The sequence below is a fragment of the Spinacia oleracea genome, chromosome 3, assembly GCF_020520425.1.
Source record: "Spinacia oleracea cultivar Varoflay chromosome 3, BTI_SOV_V1, whole genome shotgun sequence".
Lineage (NCBI taxonomy): Eukaryota > Viridiplantae > Streptophyta > Magnoliopsida > Caryophyllales > Amaranthaceae > Spinacia > Spinacia oleracea.
In genome coordinates, this window is record NC_079489.1 from 155,145,745 (window position 1) to 155,164,903 (window position 19,159).

General features: G+C 32.8%; 2 protein-coding genes across 2 annotated transcripts; one reads left to right on the forward strand and one right to left on the reverse strand.

Annotated features, from left to right (window-relative positions):
- Positions 1-514: 514 nt before the first annotated feature.
- LOC110776334 (peroxidase 72) lies at positions 515-3,254 on the forward strand. Its single transcript, XM_021980885.2, has 4 exons — positions 515-827; positions 1,353-1,544; positions 1,633-1,798; positions 2,612-3,254. Exons 1-4 carry the CDS (start codon positions 597-599, stop codon positions 3,025-3,027), a joined length of 1,005 nt encoding a protein of 334 aa, XP_021836577.1. The 5' UTR covers positions 515-596; the 3' UTR covers positions 3,028-3,254.
- Positions 3,255-6,430: 3,176 nt separating this feature from the next.
- On the reverse strand, positions 6,431-10,410 carry LOC130470196 (protein FAR1-RELATED SEQUENCE 6-like). The gene is made up of 3 exons (XM_056839835.1): positions 9,278-10,410; positions 7,100-8,537; positions 6,431-6,730 (listed from the first exon to the last, which is right to left on the reverse strand). The coding sequence occupies exons 1-3, from the start codon at positions 10,408-10,410 to the stop codon at positions 6,431-6,433; spliced, it is 2,871 nt and encodes a 956-aa protein (XP_056695813.1).
- Positions 10,411-19,159: the final 8,749 nt, after the last annotated feature.

The window sequence follows — 19,159 nt, forward strand, 5'->3', positions numbered from 1 at the left end:
TGTTCAATCCACTCACAAAATAAGCAATGTCAAGCGTAGTGTAGTTCAATCGAAACACAAAGCTACCAATAATATAAGTTTAAACAAAATAAATTGAATAGACGGATCCTAAATAGTTGTTGTTAAATATCATGTATTTTTGCTCAATTTCATGAAATAACAGGACAAGATAATGGTATCATGAGACAAACATAGAAGGTTGTGGGTGTCAAATCAACTACCTTAGTTGATAAAGTTCAAATAATAATACACAAAACCTGAAATCGAACTCCTTCTACACCCTTTGGTAGCTTGCATTTTGTGAAAAAAACGTAGAAAATCAAGTTTGCAATTATTTGCATCCCACTTACTCCTTTGAGCTAACATGCAAATAATTTGAGCAGTTTGATTTGCATGTTGATTATAATTGAAGGCGAATATATCTTAGTTGACCAACTCCACCTCCTTTTTGTCTCCTGTCTTTTTCTTTGACACTTACTATAAATACCCTTTAAAACACATCTCCATCATATCATAACAGAAAAACATTCAAAATTAAGTCAATTACTACAACTATAATTAAGTCTTCTAAAACATTTTATACAAAACAAATTAACATGGTTAAGTCCATGAGCTATTGCATTGTTCTAGTTGTGCTCTTAGCACTTTCCCCTCTATGCTTCTGTCACAAAGTAGTCCAAGGTGGCTACCTATACCCTCAGTTTTACGACCACTCGTGCCCACAAGCGCAACAGATTGTCAAATCTGTTGTCGCTCAGGCGGTTTCGAGGGATCGTAGGATGGCTGCTTCCTTGCTTAGGCTCCATTTTCACGACTGCTTCGTTAAGGTACGTACTTACAGGTTACTTCATCTGTTTCATAATAGATGCATCATTTTGACTTTTTACACTATTTATATACTACCTTCAATTCGTTTCAAAATTGTCTTTGCAGTTCTCGTTTTAGTCTGTTTCATAATTAATGTTTTTTATATTTTGCTTTATTCTATTTTTGAAAATGAAAATTTATCATTTTACCCTCCTTACCCCCACAAATTTACAACTTTCCGCTAATTTTTTCTTGTTTTTAATTTATTCATTTTTTTTCTTACAACCACCATTTTACCCCACTCTCTTACTTTATCCATATTATACTATACTCTACCACTTTTTACACAATCTTCCTCATTTGACTTAATATTTGTGCAAATAATAACTGTAAAGATCATTGTGAAACAGATGTAGTATAACTTTGACTATCAATATCTTTAATTTAATAATAATGTTCTATCATGTTACTGCAATATTTTTGTCCAAACTAATACTTAAGTGTGCATCTTTGGTACTTTTTCTTTTGTTAATAAAAAAATGCAGGGATGTGATGCGTCAGTGCTGTTAGACAACAGTGGAAGCATAGTCTCAGAGAAGGGGTCAAAGCCTAATAAGAACTCGATTCGAGGGTTTGAGGTAATCGACGAGATCAAGGCCGAGTTGGAGAGAGCGTGCCCCCATACTGTCTCTTGTGCTGATATCCTTGCTATAGCGGCCAGAGATTCAACTGTCATTGTAAGTATTATACAATAGCTACATCATTATAACGTAGTTTTTGACAAATTTGCCTACTGATAATAATGTTACTGCGCAATTACTGCAGTCTGGTGGACCAAATTGGGAAGTGCCCCTAGGAAGAAAGGATTCAAGAGGAGCAAGTTTGAGTGGATCTAACAATGATATTCCTGCTCCTAACAACACATTTAACACCATTCTTACCAAGTTTAAACGCCAAGGCCTCAACCTCGTTGATCTTGTAGCTCTTTCAGGTTTGTATCCAAACATTCGTAATTTTCGTATTTTCTCTTCATCTGGTTCTATGAGTAAGAAGAAATGGTCATTCTACTACCTAAACTTGTTTGGAATTCATATACTTCGTAGTTAGGTTTCTTCATGATATACATAATACATCATGTCCTTGTTCGGCCTTATAATGTGTTGAAACATAGTCTTCCCAAACAATATACGTGTGTGTCTACATTGATAAATTATAGGGAGATAATTAATAACGCTAAAGTGTAACCTTTATGGACTCTCTCTTAAATCTTGATGATGGGTTGATGATGGGTTAGGAGGTAGGCTGGTCAACTTGAGTCCGACCCGAAAAATAGCGAGTTTTTGGTAGAATTTTTAAGCCCATTTTCGGACCCGATCCAGTTTTAAATTTTTGGGCAAGTTTTAAACTGCAATCTTAATTATAAAATTTGCCTAGTTGGAAAATGGCCAAAAAGCCCAACATATTTGGCCCAAAATAGCGATTTTGGGCAGAATTTCAGACTTACTTTTGGGCCTGGCCCAACTTTAAATTTCTTAGGCGGGTTTTGGGTTCTTTAACTACAATCTTAGTTATAAAATTGGCCTGATCGGAAAATACTCCAAAATACCCATTATATTTTCCTAAAATAGCGGGTTTGAGTACAAAAAATAGGCATAAAGTTTGCACCAACCTACCCCAACATCATGGGCTGAATTTTTTTATTCATTACCCGGCCCGTATTTTGATCAGGTCTATGATAGATGTGACCCAGACCCATATTTAACACATAGAATTGAGATTGACAAAAAGAAGTGTATTGATACAGGTGCTCACACAATAGGAAACGCAAGGTGTGTCAGCTTCAAACAAAGACTATACAACCAAAACCAAAACGGGCAACCCGACCCAACCCTTAACGCACTTTACGCTTCACAGTTGCGCAACCAATGCCCACGTTCAGGTGGCGATCAAAACCTGTTTTTCTTAGACCATGAATCACCCTTCAATTTCGACAACAGTTACTACAGAAACATATTGGCTAACAAAGGGTTGCTGAATTCTGACCAAGTTTTGTTGACCAAGAATCATAAATCCATGAAACTTGTGAAGCAATATGCTGAAAATGTGGAGTTGTTTTTTGATCATTTTGCTAAATCGGTTGTTAAGATGGGTAATATCTCACCATTGACAGGGATGAAGGGAGAAATTAGGGCAAATTGCAGAAGGATTAATGCTTACTAGGTTTTAACATGATAAAGATCATGTCATGTGTGTTTACTCTGTTTTTTTCTCTGTTTTTGTTGTTTGAGTTGAAATTTAAGTGTAATTAATTTTGTAAGTTTTTGTGTTTGGGTTTTACGTTTTGTACAAGGAGTTTGATAATATGTGTGTTTGGAGCTATTTATTGCTGCCCTGTGGCAAGCCTGTAAATCAGTCATTCTAAATGAAATAAATTGATTTGTTCATCATCTCATAAGTCATAAGTCATAACTACAATTATCTTGTTTGGGATTTTTTTTAATCAAAATAGTTAATTTTTGGAACAATGTTTAGTAATAAACGAATAAATTAAAAACGAAAGTGATCATTGTTATGACCGGCTCCGTTCAGTCCCAAGACATGTGAGCTCGGTACGAAGTATGATCCAACCGAACCAACATCCATATTTAATAATATTTACTTAGTATTCCATTAGTGTGGGAAAAGGCTAGGGATACACATGGTGTGCAAAGGTATCTTGCACACCACCTATTAAATTTTGCCACCTCACAAATCCCACTAAATAAAGAGAGGGAAAAGCTTTGTGAAAATAGTATTTTGGGCGGCAATTTTTTTCACTGATTTGCGCCATTCTGTTCTCTTGAGCGGGATGTAATTGCGCCAACATACACATTTTCGTTTTTGCGCCAAAACAATTTTCCACCTCAACTTTCATCTTTCACCTCAACTTTCATTTTTCACCTCTGGTTTTCCATTGAAGAGGAATTTTCATCTTTCATTTGAAGAGGAACTTTCATCTTTCATTTGAAGAGGAACTGCAAAGCAAAGAAAATATTTCTGGTTTTTATTTCTAAAGTGAATGCAAATTATGTGATTATTCTTCCCACTATGAATTTCTATTTATCTTTATATTTTCCGCCATTTTCGAAGCTTGTAACTATGTCAATGAGGTGAAACTTCCATGTGTTTAATAATGCATATAACATGTTTGATGAAATTACCAAGAGAGTTTCATTTTGTTTTATTAAGATTTAATTAGTTTCAATTGTGATATACTGGGTGTAAGAAGGTGTAGAAGAGAACTAGATATGTAATGTGTTATTATTCGACTTTTCGAAACTGGAAATGATGAATTGTTAGTGACAATGGCTGCTTTGTTTAGTTAAGTGACAATGGGATGTTGAAGCTACATGAAATCGTATGAGTTATGTTTATGATTCTATAAATTGAATAAAAGATACTCACAAATGTATTTTGATTTTAGAGTTTGAATAAAATATACTCTCTCACATAAAACCAGAAGTAAAAAAACCAGATAGAAAAAAAGAGGAATTTTTTTTTTAACCATTCAGTAGGATCGAACACGGGTTTACCGTAGTAAAGAGATGATTAAGTAACCAATTTAGCAGGGGGTATCAGCACAACATAGTAAGCTATGAAAATTTTTATATGACGGATTAACAAATGAAGTTAATAAGAAGTTTGTGTATAAACTTGTAATGCTCCCACAAATTCAAACATGAACTCCTCAAATATAAATTTTATTATTAACAAAATAAATCAAAATAAAAATAAAACTATTTTCTCCCAGTTCCCCTTTTTGTGCATTACGAATCGAACTTGGGTTCATAATTCAACATATCTATAACATGTGGTAAATACTCAAGTGGCGAAGTTAATTCATTTGCCAAGCCTTCACGACTTATTTTATTATTGTATTGTATTATAGGAAAAGGTGTGGTCATAATAATCCTATTGTATAAAAACGCTTATAAAATTTTCTAAAGTACTAATGCCATCGTAACAGATGATTTTGCAATGATACTTCCATAAAATACGATAACAACTTAAACCATCTACTTTAACATGAATTATGATGTCGTGGAATCACCTCCAATTTTAAGTACATCAAAAAACAAATAAAATCATAATTTTAAATAGATGAAAAGAATTTATGTTTAAACTATAGACGTGTTGATACCCATGCATGCAACATGAGCAATTTTTTATTTTTAAAATCAGTACACTAGTTTATGGGATCATCCTTTTTAAAAGAATCCGTATTTGAATGGTCAAATTAATTTGTATTGCAAACTAGACGTGCTGATACCCCTTTGTCATATTGGTTACTTGAACACTTCCTAAACTTCATAGAACACCAAGGTTCGAATCCTAACAAGACCTTAGGATTTTGTTTTTTTTAATATCACATGTTTTATGGGATCAATATTTACATAAAGAAATCAAATACATTTTTTACGTTTTTTTCCCTATCTAAATATTGTTTGATCCTTTTAAAACAAAATAGATTTTACGTAGAATATACCCCTCCAAAAAATTAGTGCAACTTTGATCAAAATGAAAATAGTTTCAAACGTGCATATAATTTATTCTCACTGCCCCCCACTTATAAATAAAATTCATAATAAAATTTCAAATTAGGAATTTTTTTCATATAATTTTTTTTATATCACATATTTATGGGATCAATATTTACATGACGAAATCAAAATCGATAAAACCACAATCATTATGGCTTTTATTTATCCTATGTACTACAAACCCTTTCAAAGAAACTAAAATCATGTTGTATTTTGTTAACCGATTTTTTAAAAAAGTTATAAGATAAAAACTTTTAAACATCTTTTTTAAATAAAATATTTTGACTAATTCGCACTTAACCCTTTTTTTTTTTTAAAAAAGTTCATGAAGATTGAACGCTTGGAATGATACCACCTTCACGAACTATATTCTCCAACTTAATGAAATACATCGAACATGAAACCCTTCGTGTTTAATATGATATTCAATAAACTTAAAGCTACTATTCGCGTCAAGAATTAAAAAAACGCTTACTATTCAGGTTTAATATGATATTCAATAAACTTAAAGCTACTATTCGCCTCAAGAATATAAAAAAAAAAACGTATAGCTTTACTGTTCTTGTGCTTGTTATGTGGAACATATATATTTTTACACTATTCTGTGTGATTGGTAATTTATTGTATGATACCATATTAACAAATATGATCTTATAACATCATATAATACCTTCAACAAAAAAAGCTACCTTAGGGAAGCTTGGAACACATGGAAATAAACTGAAAAATTAGGTAGCATTGTGGTGCCCATTGTGACAAGACTACAAGACATATTAGTTGCAACATTTGATCACTTCTTAATAAAAGTGATCCTATTAAAACAACAATCATGATAATATAGCTAGATGATGGTGATTCCAAAACACAGTAGTCAACAAAAATATTCAGTACATCAAAACATGATAATGTAAATTATAAAAACTAACACAACAACACTTGTAAAATCAAAAGAAGGAAAATGGTATAGCTAGATAATGGTGATTCCAAAACGCAGTTGTCAACTAAAATATCCAGTACATCAAAACATGATAATGTAAATATTGTCAAAAGCCTGGACGCATAGCTGAATATTGGTTTGATCCTTGCGACATGTATGACTGTGAAAGCTGTTGCGGATTCCTCACGCTGAAGTTGGGATAACCTCTTCCAAGTGGTTGCTGGTTCAGATATATATTCGGACGATAATTACTGCTGCTGGGTGCGAAAAAGTTAGGATTGTATCCCGGATTGATAAAATTTCCGCCGTAATATTGATATCCACCGTAGTAAGAATCAGTTACACCAGCACTTCTACCAGCATCAACATGGCCTTGTTCTCCATTTGGCAATGCCTCATCATTCTCCTTTGCAAAATCGAACACAAAAGAGAAAATTCAATCAAAAAAACAGAATAATATGTTATGCAATATTATGATTTCTATACTTTGTATTAGTATTTGTACCACAATATTCTCGTCGTACTTGTATAAAATATAAAATAAACCCTATATATACATATAATAACAGAAAAAGATTCTATATATACAATAATTAATCTTTAAAAACAAGAATGAAGAACATAAACCCTTTTCTATGAAAAAATTAGCTAGCATAAATAGATTATGTATATAATATTGTAACATCGCAAAAACTAGAATGATTTATTTTGATGGACTACAATTTATTTTCTTTATTTGAGGTGTAGTCTAACGAATGGAATTAAAAGATCATACCTCGTCCATATCCTCGTCTGTGTCGTGCACAACATTTTTTCGCCTTTTCCTTGTTTTTTTCTCAGCTGGGTGCTTTTTCCTTTTCTCTTGAGCCCTACCTTTGCCTCTTTGGTCTATCGGATCTTTACTGGCCCCTTCAACTGGCACTGCGGAGCGTTCGAGGTGTTGTTTATTGTTTTCCTTTGGCCTTATCCTACGGCGGCCAAACACCCTCTTACTCGAAGGGTCCCACCAGTCCATAAAATCATCACCATCAGTCCTCTTAATACCAATTGTATCTTCGAGACTCTCACGCATTTTTTCAGTGGCTTCCATAAAAATCGAGAGTGTCTCACTGTTGTGCAGTGCCAACGTAGAAATGTAGTTGTTCCGTTTTGCTACCTCCCTACTGTTTTTCACTTGGGTTGAGTCATTTGGGTCATAATACTCAACCTTGATACTCTCGTAATCCCTAACTACGTTTTTCCTCCATCTAGTCAAAATGTACTTATCAGGTATAGAGTTGACATCCTCACAATGAATCGCACGAATGATGTGCCTGCACAAAATTCCCCGAAACTCAAAAAGCATACATGAGCAAGTAAACTCACCCATTTCTTTGTCAATGGTAACCTGAAAAGTCTTCTGCTTTGCTTTATGTACAGGGATTGGGATCTTCTCCACCGCATCATATAAGATTTTTGTGCCGTCACGGCCAGTACTCACAATATTTGTGTGCGTCAGACCCATCACCTCACCCCTCACCTCTTTAAACTTTGTATTGGTGTATGCCTTGCAGAACACTACCTCCGCAATTAGGGTGTTGTTATAAGTATATGGTTTATTTTGTGAGTCGAGATGTAACTTCTTTTCCTCTTCCACTTTTCCTCTAAGAGCTGCCTCAAATTGCTTCATGAATTGTATCAAACACGTGTTTAAGCCTACATATGTTTTGAAAAAGCGGTTCATTCCTTCACTCCTTTGTGACGATGACATTCCAGCCCAAAATGAGCTCCGCCAATAACCAGGGGCCCAACTGGCCCGAATACGATAAGTTTCATTTATCCATTTGTCGTTCTGTAACCCAAATTTCGTAACCATGGATTTCCATGCATCATCAAATTCTTCGATGGTCAGTGTGTCGTGCACGACTACTTGAAAATCTTTATCTATTTCTTTCCAGCTCGAATATTTGCCCAAGTTTCTGCTTGCATTCTGCATAATATGCCAAACACATAACCTATGCGGCACACCAGGAAATGCAGTCTGGACTGCCTTTCCAATAGCCTTACACTGATCGGTGATGATGCCCATTGGGGGTTTTCCCATACACTGCAGCCATTGTTCGAATACCCAAACAAATGATTCTGCATCCTCGTAGGTTATTAGGGCAGCACCAAGGACGATTGATGAGCCGTGATGATTGCAACCAATAAAAGGAGCAAAAGGCATTTTGTACCTGATAAATAAAGTTAAAAGATATATTATTCGCATCATTGTTGTTACTTATCCAATCAACAACGTCAATGTTTAGTAAATATAAAATGATCCGTTAAATTAACATATGATGTGTTTTAAATGACAAATAAGTTTATGAAACATAAATGATACTAACACGATTCTATAAATTGTAACTTAATCCATTTTCATTAATAAACATATCCTATAAATGATAATCTAATGTATTTTAAATACAGATGCTACGTTCAATATTTATTAAATACAAATGATCCTCTAACATAAAATATGATGTGTTTTAAATGAAAAAGAAGTTTATGAAACATAAATGATACTAATACGATCCTATAAATTATAACTTAATCCATTTTCAATAATAAACATAAATCATCCTATAAATGATAATCATTCGTATTTTAAATACAGAAGCTATGTTCAATATTTAATAAATACAAATGATCCTCTAAAATAAAATATGATGTGTTTTAAATGAAAAAGAAGTTTATGAAACATAAATGATACTAATAAGATCCTATAAATTGAAACTTAATCCATTTTAATTAATAAACATAAATCATCCTATAAATGATAATCTAATGTATTTTTAAATACAGATGCTATGTTCAACTTTTTTTCAAAAAAATAAAAATTATAACTGTTTATAAAACATTAATGATCCCGTAAATGTTAAAATGGTGTTTTTTCAAAAAATATATATCATGTAGGATACATGTATCATACCTGTTGCATAGGAAAGTTGTATCAAATGTGATAATATCTCCAAAATCTTTGTATTGTGCCCTGCACCTTGCATCAGCCCAGAAAACGTTCAAGAGCTTCCCTTCTTTATCCGTTTGGATTGCACTGTAGAAGTCTTTATTGAATTCATGCATTTTCTTAAAGTGTGCTTCAACAGCAGCTGCATCACCTCCAAAAATGGTACGCCTACGTTCCAAGTTCACTGCATTTCTCAGGTCGCGGTGATTGTATGATACATTTGCATGTCCTCCACTCCCAATCACAAGCGAGTTAAAGCTCTTATTCAAAGATATCCCAGCTGCATCATTCAGAACCATCTTTTGAAAAGATTGTTCATCAATACATCGATAGTTCGCCATTAGCCGGGTGTGATCCGGATAAAGATCATGATTGTGAGACAAATCACAATGCTTGATTACCATCATGTCATTCTCTAGCCGCGCATCTACAAACACCATACACCCCGTAACTTTAGTTCTTTCCCCCCTTTTCGGGGCTCCTTTGTTACAAATAAATCGAATCCTTCTCATCATATGATACATGGGCTCTTTATCCCCTACCCCCTTTTTGTTAACTCCTTCTTCACGGTACTCATGTATTAATGAACTTGATCTCACAGAGAACTCAAAACCTTTATTATACGCATACTTATGGCAGTAATCAGCAAATTCATTGCCCGAAGTAAAGGACATCCCCACAGTTGGGATTTTATCAACATGGTTTACGGATGGCTCCTCATCCTCCTGAGCCTCCTCATCCTCCTGAGCTACCTCATCCTCCTGAGCCTCCTCGCCCTGTTCCACCACATCATTTGAAGACAACTCAATGGCCTCCTCGTCCACCTCAGCCTCCTCCACAACATCATATGTACGAAGCTCCTCGCCCTTTTCCACCACATCACTTGAAGACAACTCAATGGTCTCCTCCACACATTCATTTAGGTCTATATTGAAATTTGTAGTTACATTGTCATCATTAAACTGATTCTCCAGTGCGTTATCATGCACGGCTTGGTTTGATGTCTCTCCACGCAAACGAAGCTCTGCCATATCATCTAACACTTCATTTAGGTCTATATTCACATCTTTGCGTGAAATGTGGGAATCAGTCTTCATTTCACTGTGGTGATTGTAAGATAAGGTGTAAGATAGTCATGAATTGACAATATAATCTTATGGCTTACAAAAAAGTACATAAAATAATAGGCACCATAATATTACTTTACGAAAATATCGATTCATCACCTTAATGAACAATTTTCACATCATTCAAATTACGTCTATTAAATCAAAATCGCAATATAAAAAATGATAATAATATCTAATTAACATTAATAAGTTATTAAAATGTTACAGTTCTCACCCGGCAATGGAAGCCGGAAGTATACGCCAGAAAAAGTTGTCGTCGGTTCTATCGTTGTGGGCCTTGTGGCAGCTAGTACTTCACGGCAAGGAGAGAAAATTTTACAGTACTCTAAAACCCCAAGATGAAGTTTGAAATTTTATCATGAATTATATTTATATAGGGACAATGTGACGTTTAAACTACTTCTTGGGAAATAGTGTTAATAAATTATATATACGTTTGAACTATTTGAATTTTGATCGTTCATGTACGAATTTTTTGGAGGGGTATATTTTAACTAAAATCTATTATGTTTTAAAGGGATCAAAAAATATTTAGTTATGAAAATATATTGATCCCATAACATGTGATAACATGACAAAAAAAATTCTAAGGTCAAATTTTAACATTTTGATCCCATAATTATGAATTTTATTTATAAGTGGGGGGCAGTGTTTAATGTGACGTTTAAACTTCATATGGGAAATAGTGGTAATAAATAAATTATATGCACGTTTGAAACTATTTTAATTTTGATCAAAGTTGCACGAATTTTACGTAAAATTCGTAAAATCTTTTTTGTTTTAAAAGGATCAAACAATAATTAGATAGGAAAAAAACATTAAAAAAACAAAATCCTAAGGTCTTATAGGATTCGAAACCCAGTGTTTCATGAAGTTTAGGAAGCGTTCAACTGTTCAAGTAACCAATATGATAAAGGGGTATCAGCACGTCTAATTTGCAATACAAATTTATTTGACTTAATAACGGATTCTTTTAAAAAGAATGATCCCATAAACTAATGTACTGATCGATTTAAAAAAATACAACATGATTTTAGTTTCTTGGAAAGGGTTTGTAGTACATAGGATAAATAAAAGCCATAATGATTGTGGTTTTATCGATTTTGATTTCTTGATGTAAATATTGATCCCAAAAATATGTGATATAAAAAAATAAAATAAATTATATGCACGTTTGAAACTATTTTTATTTTGATCAAAGTTGCACGAATTTTTTGGAGGGGAATATTTTACGTAAAATCCTTTTTGTTTTCAAAAGGATCAAACAATATTTAGATAGGGAAAAAAACATAGAAAATGTATTTGATTTCTTTATGTAAATATTGATCTCATAAAACATGTGATATTAAAAAAAAAAAAATCCTAAGTTCTTGTTAGGATTCGAAACTTGGTGTTTTATGAACTTTAGGAAGCGTTCAACTAACCAATATGACAAAGGGGCATCAGCACGTCTAATTTGCAATACAAATTAATTTGGCACTTCAAATACGGATTCTTTTAAAAAGAATGATCCCATAAACTAATGTACTGATCGATTTAAAAGTAGGCGGATTTTTTTATGCAGTGACTGTAGTTAAATTATTGTGTTTTTTATATTATCTTTTAATTTTTTTTCTTTAATACAATATTTGTCTCTTTTACAAAACTACAAAATACGTGTACTATACTTCATTACAAACTTTTTTTTTTGAAGGTATTATATGATGTTATAAGATCATATTTTGTTAATATGGTATCATACAACAAATTAAACTACCAATCACACAGAATAGTGTAAAAATATATCAGTTCAACATAACAAGCACGAGAACAGTAAAGCTATAAGTTTTGTTTTTGATTCTTGAGGCGAATAGTAGCTTTAAGTTTATTGAATATCATATTAAATATGAATAGTAAGCGTTTTTTATTCTTGACGCGAATAGTAGCTTTAAGTTTATTGAATATCATATTAAACATGAATATTAAACGTGAATAGTAATCGGTCTGATTTGGTGTTCAGCCCAGCAAATTTAAACTAAGAAAAGGCGTTGTTAACGGAAATGAACTATAAACAGAAACGATTATATTATCTCGTTAATTGAAGAGATTATATTCTCTTATAAATTGAAAAGATATTGCAACTAATGAAACCAAAATGGAAAATGATTCATAAAAACAAAAACTAGTTAAAATAAGAACATGTCAATTCATATTAAATTTATGTCCCTCCGGCAAACAAACCCTCCAGGACCAAGATTGACCATCTCGATTTTGATCACCATAGCCGACACCGTCGTTGTAGATATTCCTACTCAATTGCCCAGCCCACCAACAACGTGCACACGTTCCCGCTTCTTCTATGGTGTCGTGGATTATGTCACAACGAGCTCTAGGCCGAATGAGCGCCATCCTACTCCAGTCCACCGAACCTCTGCTGAAATGAATTTTATCCCTCACGTAACACATATTTTTCTTATTAAGCATCTCAATTATCATGAGTTCATATATTCCGTTGGCCTTCGGAATAATCTCATCCTCAAAAATTTCTCCCAATGTTCTAGATTGGGAAGGAGGTAAAACGAAGGGTTTCATGTTCGATGTATTTCACTAAGTTGGAGAATATTTTATTTTTTATCAGAGATGGTAATCTATATATATGGGACCATCAGAAGCCCAAAGTAATTTTATCTGGTCGTTCCAAATTCTTAACCCTAAGGTAGTATCATTTTCATCTGGTCGTTCAAAATTCTACATTAATAACAAAGGATACTCTGATTATCAAAAAAATATTTTAAATACAATTATTAAACTTGAATATACTATATCAAATACTATTTGAATATTAAATTAATGTTAATAGGATAATCTATAAATACACATTGGATACTACGTAGACGTTGTCATTGAAACTATAACAGAATTAATGTAGACGATTGTATCTTAAAAACAAAGGATTCTATTTTATTGTTAATAAGATACTATAAAATAAATTATCACAATTAATATAATTAATTTGTATCTACTTTGAACCTTACTGATAATATGATACTATGTAAATTATTGTGATACTTAAATAATTTTCTTCATTGTCTATTCTGAACGTTAAAATAAATTTGTTGGAATTTTAATCGATAGAAATATTGACGTTGTCATAATTATAGACCGCTCTTGAAAATCATTTTGTCGTCCTATAAATGTCGATTAAGCTTCAAAATTAAACCTATTCAAATTTACAAACAAAAGTGTAACCTTTTCTTCCCTTTGAGCAAAAAGAAAAACAAAACATAATCCATAACACATACAATGGCGAATTCTGAACCCATTGATAAAATTGTCAATATAGAAAAGGAACCTTATTTTCCAAACCACGATGAGTTTGGAGCGTGGGATTGCATTTTTTATGAACACATATTTCCTAAAATAACGAGGTTTTTTGATCTTCTGAAATGTCTCCAGTTGGAGAAGAGATGTTGCGATCTTGCTGGTGACAAAATCCATGCAAATGAAGGAGTTGACTGGAGCGACTTAGAATCGTTCTGTTGTAAGAACACCCTCCCGTGTGGTGAACGCCATGAAAACCTAGATGCCATGTCGGAGTGCGAGATCTGCACTTGGTCTGTTCCCTTAAGGTTCGATGCAATGAAGAAGGGGCGTGATTTCCTTGTCAACACTCATGGAGGCATGAAAAAAAGAATGATCTACAACTCATGGCCTGAGAGGCATTACTTTACAAAACTGAGGAACTGATTACTTCTTCGAAATGGTTTGTTGATGTTACTTTTCCAGAATATATCTATCTATGCATCCTACTTCGTTCATTTTGCCATTTTGAACTTTCCAGAATCCATTTCTGTCGGCCTTTTTTCAATTATATGGATTATTTTGGATCACTAGCCTTGGATTGTAAGAGACAGTTGTGTTTTTATCTATTAATTATGTTCATCTCGTTTTATCTCTTTAAATTTATGTATTTTTATGATATTTAACTCTTCCGCATCTTATCTGCTACTGCACATCTCATACCGTAAGACAATTTGATTCATATAAAAAAAATAAGAAACTAATGAATAATTATACAAGGCTTTTTAAATGTACTCCGTACTAATTATAAAGCCAAAAAAAAAATGGCTTCAAAATGAAACATAATTTCGGATGATCCTTTTTAATGAATAAATACCCTTTGATAAGGTTATGATACTAAAAAGATTCAAAAGTGTTACAGAAGTATATCTTATGATTTACTTAAATCCCACGCAAACACTAATACTTAGTGTTTGTATCATACTCCAATACTACTTGATATATACTTCTGTAACAAAAAGTCATTAACAAAAACGACGAAAACGAAAATTAAGACATGCATGACACTTAGGTATAAATCCAACCACTACATGAACGAGAATCCATTCGGGTTTTTGATCTGGTTAGTCTTCCTCAACATCTGCTCGAAACGCAAAGCGTCCCTCCATGGCCATGTTTCATCCGACTCACGGACCTGACCTCCATGTGTATGGACAAAATACTCAACGCCTAAATTAAAGGTGTTTCTACGGTCGTGTATACGCCACCCACAAAACTCACACCCTTCAAACTCTTGGAAACTTTGGTGGAGTACCATGCAGATATCTGTAGGCCTAGAACAAACCTTCTCCAGCTGACTCCAGTTCACATCTTTATTCTTGTGAACTCTCTCACCTACAATACCAAGCCATCTCTTGTTCAATGACTGTAAGTTTAATATGTCACATATACCTTCAATCTTTGGAAAAATTTCTTGTTCAAAAATCTGGTCCCAAGCTCCAAACTCATCATGGTTTGGATAATAAGGTTCCACTTCATTTTCATCAATCTTTGGAACAAAATTTTGCTCAAAAATCTGGCCCTTAGCTCCAAACTCATCATGGTTTGGATAATAAGGCTCAAAAATCTCATCCCAATCTCCATACTCATCATTGTATGGATTATAAGGTTCCATTTCGTTTCCATCAATCTGTGGAAAATTTTCGTGGTCAAAAACCTGATCCCAAGCTTCAAACTCATGACCTTCATGAGAGGGTTTCAACTTTTTTTGTGGCCTCTCCTCCATGTTTTGTGAACGATATCAAGTGTTTGATAGTATACAATGTTTGATTCCTAATAGAGCTAGTTATGATGAGCTTAGAGCATTGAGCTAACATTCCATACATATATATGTCCTATAAAAATGGCGGGAAATATGATAATATAACCTCCATTCCCGCCACACATATAATTATTAGAGCAAAAAATCATTAATAGATAATTTTAGGTATCATTTTCCTATATATAATATCAATATGAATAATATATGTTCTTTTTTTTCCCGCCACTACTTCATGTTATGTCCCGCCGTAATATTTATGGGGACTAACACAATAGTTATTATCCCCAGTCATTAGTAACAACGAATTATTATTTTATATTGTTAAATAAATATTAAATTATTTTGTATCGTTATAATCTCATCCTTTTTAAAGATAAGCCGATAAGACATGTTTCTCATAAACCCAATTTGATATTGACAAATGACAAATAATACATGGAAAATGTCCTAAAGAAACTAAAGTGTGTCCCAATTTATAATAACCGTATATTTTATTTACTTTAACCTAAATGAGTAACGATACGCTACGCAAAAAAATAATACAATGGAAAATAAAAAAAGTGTTGTGAAATTATATCAATCTAAGTAGATACAAAATATATGTTGCGAATGTTAACAAATCTTTCATGGAATCATTTTAGTTAATAAAGAGTCATAAAAATTGATGTATTTTATCAAATAAACATGAATATATTTTTTCAAGTAAACATGATTGATTGTTGGGAACTCGTTAAATTTATGGGAATTATTAGATAATTTATTGGTCCCCTTAATCAAAAAGTTACATTGGAAATATAAAATTGGTTGTGTGGTATAAATACGTTGTAAGCCCGTACTACATTTTTTTATGATTGCAAATGATTATAGAAAAAACATAACGATATCATAAAGTATCTACCGATCACCAAAGGATATTTTTTTTTTCTCTCCGTATGGTAGGATATATGCAGTGACCCCGTATATTGTAAGTTAATTAATTCGTAATTTTAAATTGTTCGATGAAATGTTGATCTTGTTTCATAAACTTTGCTACGATTACTCGAAATTCAAGTAAAATATGTGCGTAAATTAAAAGTAAAGTATTTTGAATGAAAATCAAGTAAAATATATGGGAAAAAAATATGCGTAAATTGTAACATTTTTAAGATAATCTAAGTTGTCTTAGGGGTCATTTTAGACGAATCATTTAAGTGGTAAAGATTTACTATCTAAGGATCACTTGCCACCACGATTATTTAAAAGGAAAAAATAAAACATTTACTATTCTATAAAGTGTTAACAACTCTTTTACGGGATCATTTAAGTGATAAAGAAAGCGGGAAATTGAATCTACTTTACTCCTAGCGTCATAGTATAAATACTCCAAAGGAGATTTTTGGTAACTTGTTACTTTTATCGGGACTACGAGAATATTTAATGTCCCTACTATCAAATATATAATATATTGGAAATATAACATTGATTTTCTCTAGAATAATCGTCTACATAGGAAATTTGTATTAGTAGTTTAAAAGATTATTTGAATCGTATACACTAATTGTGTATTCATATTTGCTCTACAATAATGGTCTACAATAAGTAATACGTTGTGCATATGGTTATGTTGATCCTACGTAGCGTGTAATTCTGCAAGCGAGATTTGTAATATGTGTGTTAATAATAAAAATTGTTTACATATTTTATAGCACAAAAATTTAATATCCATCACCAATTAAGATAGAAAAATACTGCTAGCAGGGAGTCATTTTTTATCTATTAAGTCTGAGTATGCTTATAAAGGATCATTTAACCTTTAACGAGATCATAAATAAAATAAACATATTGAACGAAAGAATAAAGTTAAAACGTAGTTTTATATCAAATTTTTCTTCGGGAACGGAGTAAGATTTAGTGGACTCGTAAGTCTATCAATACAAAAGTTAGGATTTGGAAATCATATTTCATTCATCCGTCAAATCCACGAAATCAATTTTCTTGATCCTTTTGCAGCCCACATTCTCTTCAGTAAAATCCACAGGTTCCACCTTGACAATTCGGTCATCAACTTCTGCTAGACTAATTAGACGTTCCCCTTTGTCATTAACAGGAATGTTCCCAATATCACCATTTTGAACCATGTAGTTGAACCTCTCCTCCTGGAACATATTTTCAACGTTCGGTGCATGTCCGGCAAGAGTCACCAACTTACCAGCTTGAAAAGGACCAAGACAGTACAAAACCTGCCGCATAAACATTCTAAAGTTGTGGCTATCCTTCAAGTGTTGTAGGTCTTGTAGTTCCTTCGGAGAAGGTGCTGGACATAAGAGCACAAAAAAGAAGTAATAAAATCAGAATGCATTTAAAAATATTAAATTATATTGTGTGTATGTTACTATAGGAATCAAGTAGGTAAACTAAAATTTACCGCAACATCTCTTTCGCTTAGCCATTCAGATTTGATATACTGGAGTAAGGAAGAAATCGTGTAGGACTAAGTAAAATGTATGTTTGGGATTATATAAAATTACGAAGACGTTATACCCTTCAAACAGTTGTAGTTTGTTTATATAGAGATTAAGTTTCCCGCCAAACTTATTATGTGACATTTTATAATCATTAATATATACTTTTAAGTATCAGTTAACTATATAGAGTATCATATGCAGATTATTGATGTGCTTATTTCCCGCCAATACTTCTTGCTAATGGCTAATTTATGGGGACTATGACAACAGTTATTGTCCCTAATATCAATATAATCATTAGCAGTAAAGAAAATGGATAAGGTGTGTTAAATATATTTTGATTACGTTCATTGAGGACACTATATATACTTTGAGTCTTTGATTAACACAAATAGATAATGATCTCCAGAAAATATTTATTTATGAATACAAATATTTATTTCAAGGAATCATATAGATTATATAAAGATCTAAAAGTAAATTAAAATTATTTAAACGGTGATGTCATTCTAATGTGAATGTGATTAAATGGTGGGCAAGTTGTTTTCAATTCATATAGCCGTTGTAGACATTGCCTACATATAAGTGTAGTATACAAGGGTTGTACCATACCTTCACTTATATCTTCGCTCATATATCTACTTTATTCCATGGAAAATCAAGATAGTAATGTTGTAGATGTCGTTGATGTCATCGTTGAACCATACTATCCAAATCACGATGAGTTCGGGCAATGGGATATTATCTTTGAAGAACACATATATCCAAAGGTCACAGGGATCTTTGATCTACTCAAAATTCAGGCTTTGAATAGGGATTGGAAAGAGACGGTCGGTAACCGAATCAACAAGAAGCAGAACATCGATTGGAGCCAATTTGAAAGATATTGTTGCAAGCCGTTGTTATCCTGTAAAATACATCACGACTCTCTGGATGCCATGAAGCAATGTGAGAAGTGTTCATGGACAGTTCGTTGGAGGGGTCGAGCATTATGTAGAGGAATTGATTTTCTGGTAAATACTCACGGTGGCACGTTAAAAAACGCCATGTATGGTTCATGGTTAGACCGCGATGACTTTAGTTGGAAATGTTAATTAACTTATAGTGGTGGAAACTTCTAATTTGATTTGTGCTTATAGTTCTATCATTTTTTTTAATGCATTTTGGATTA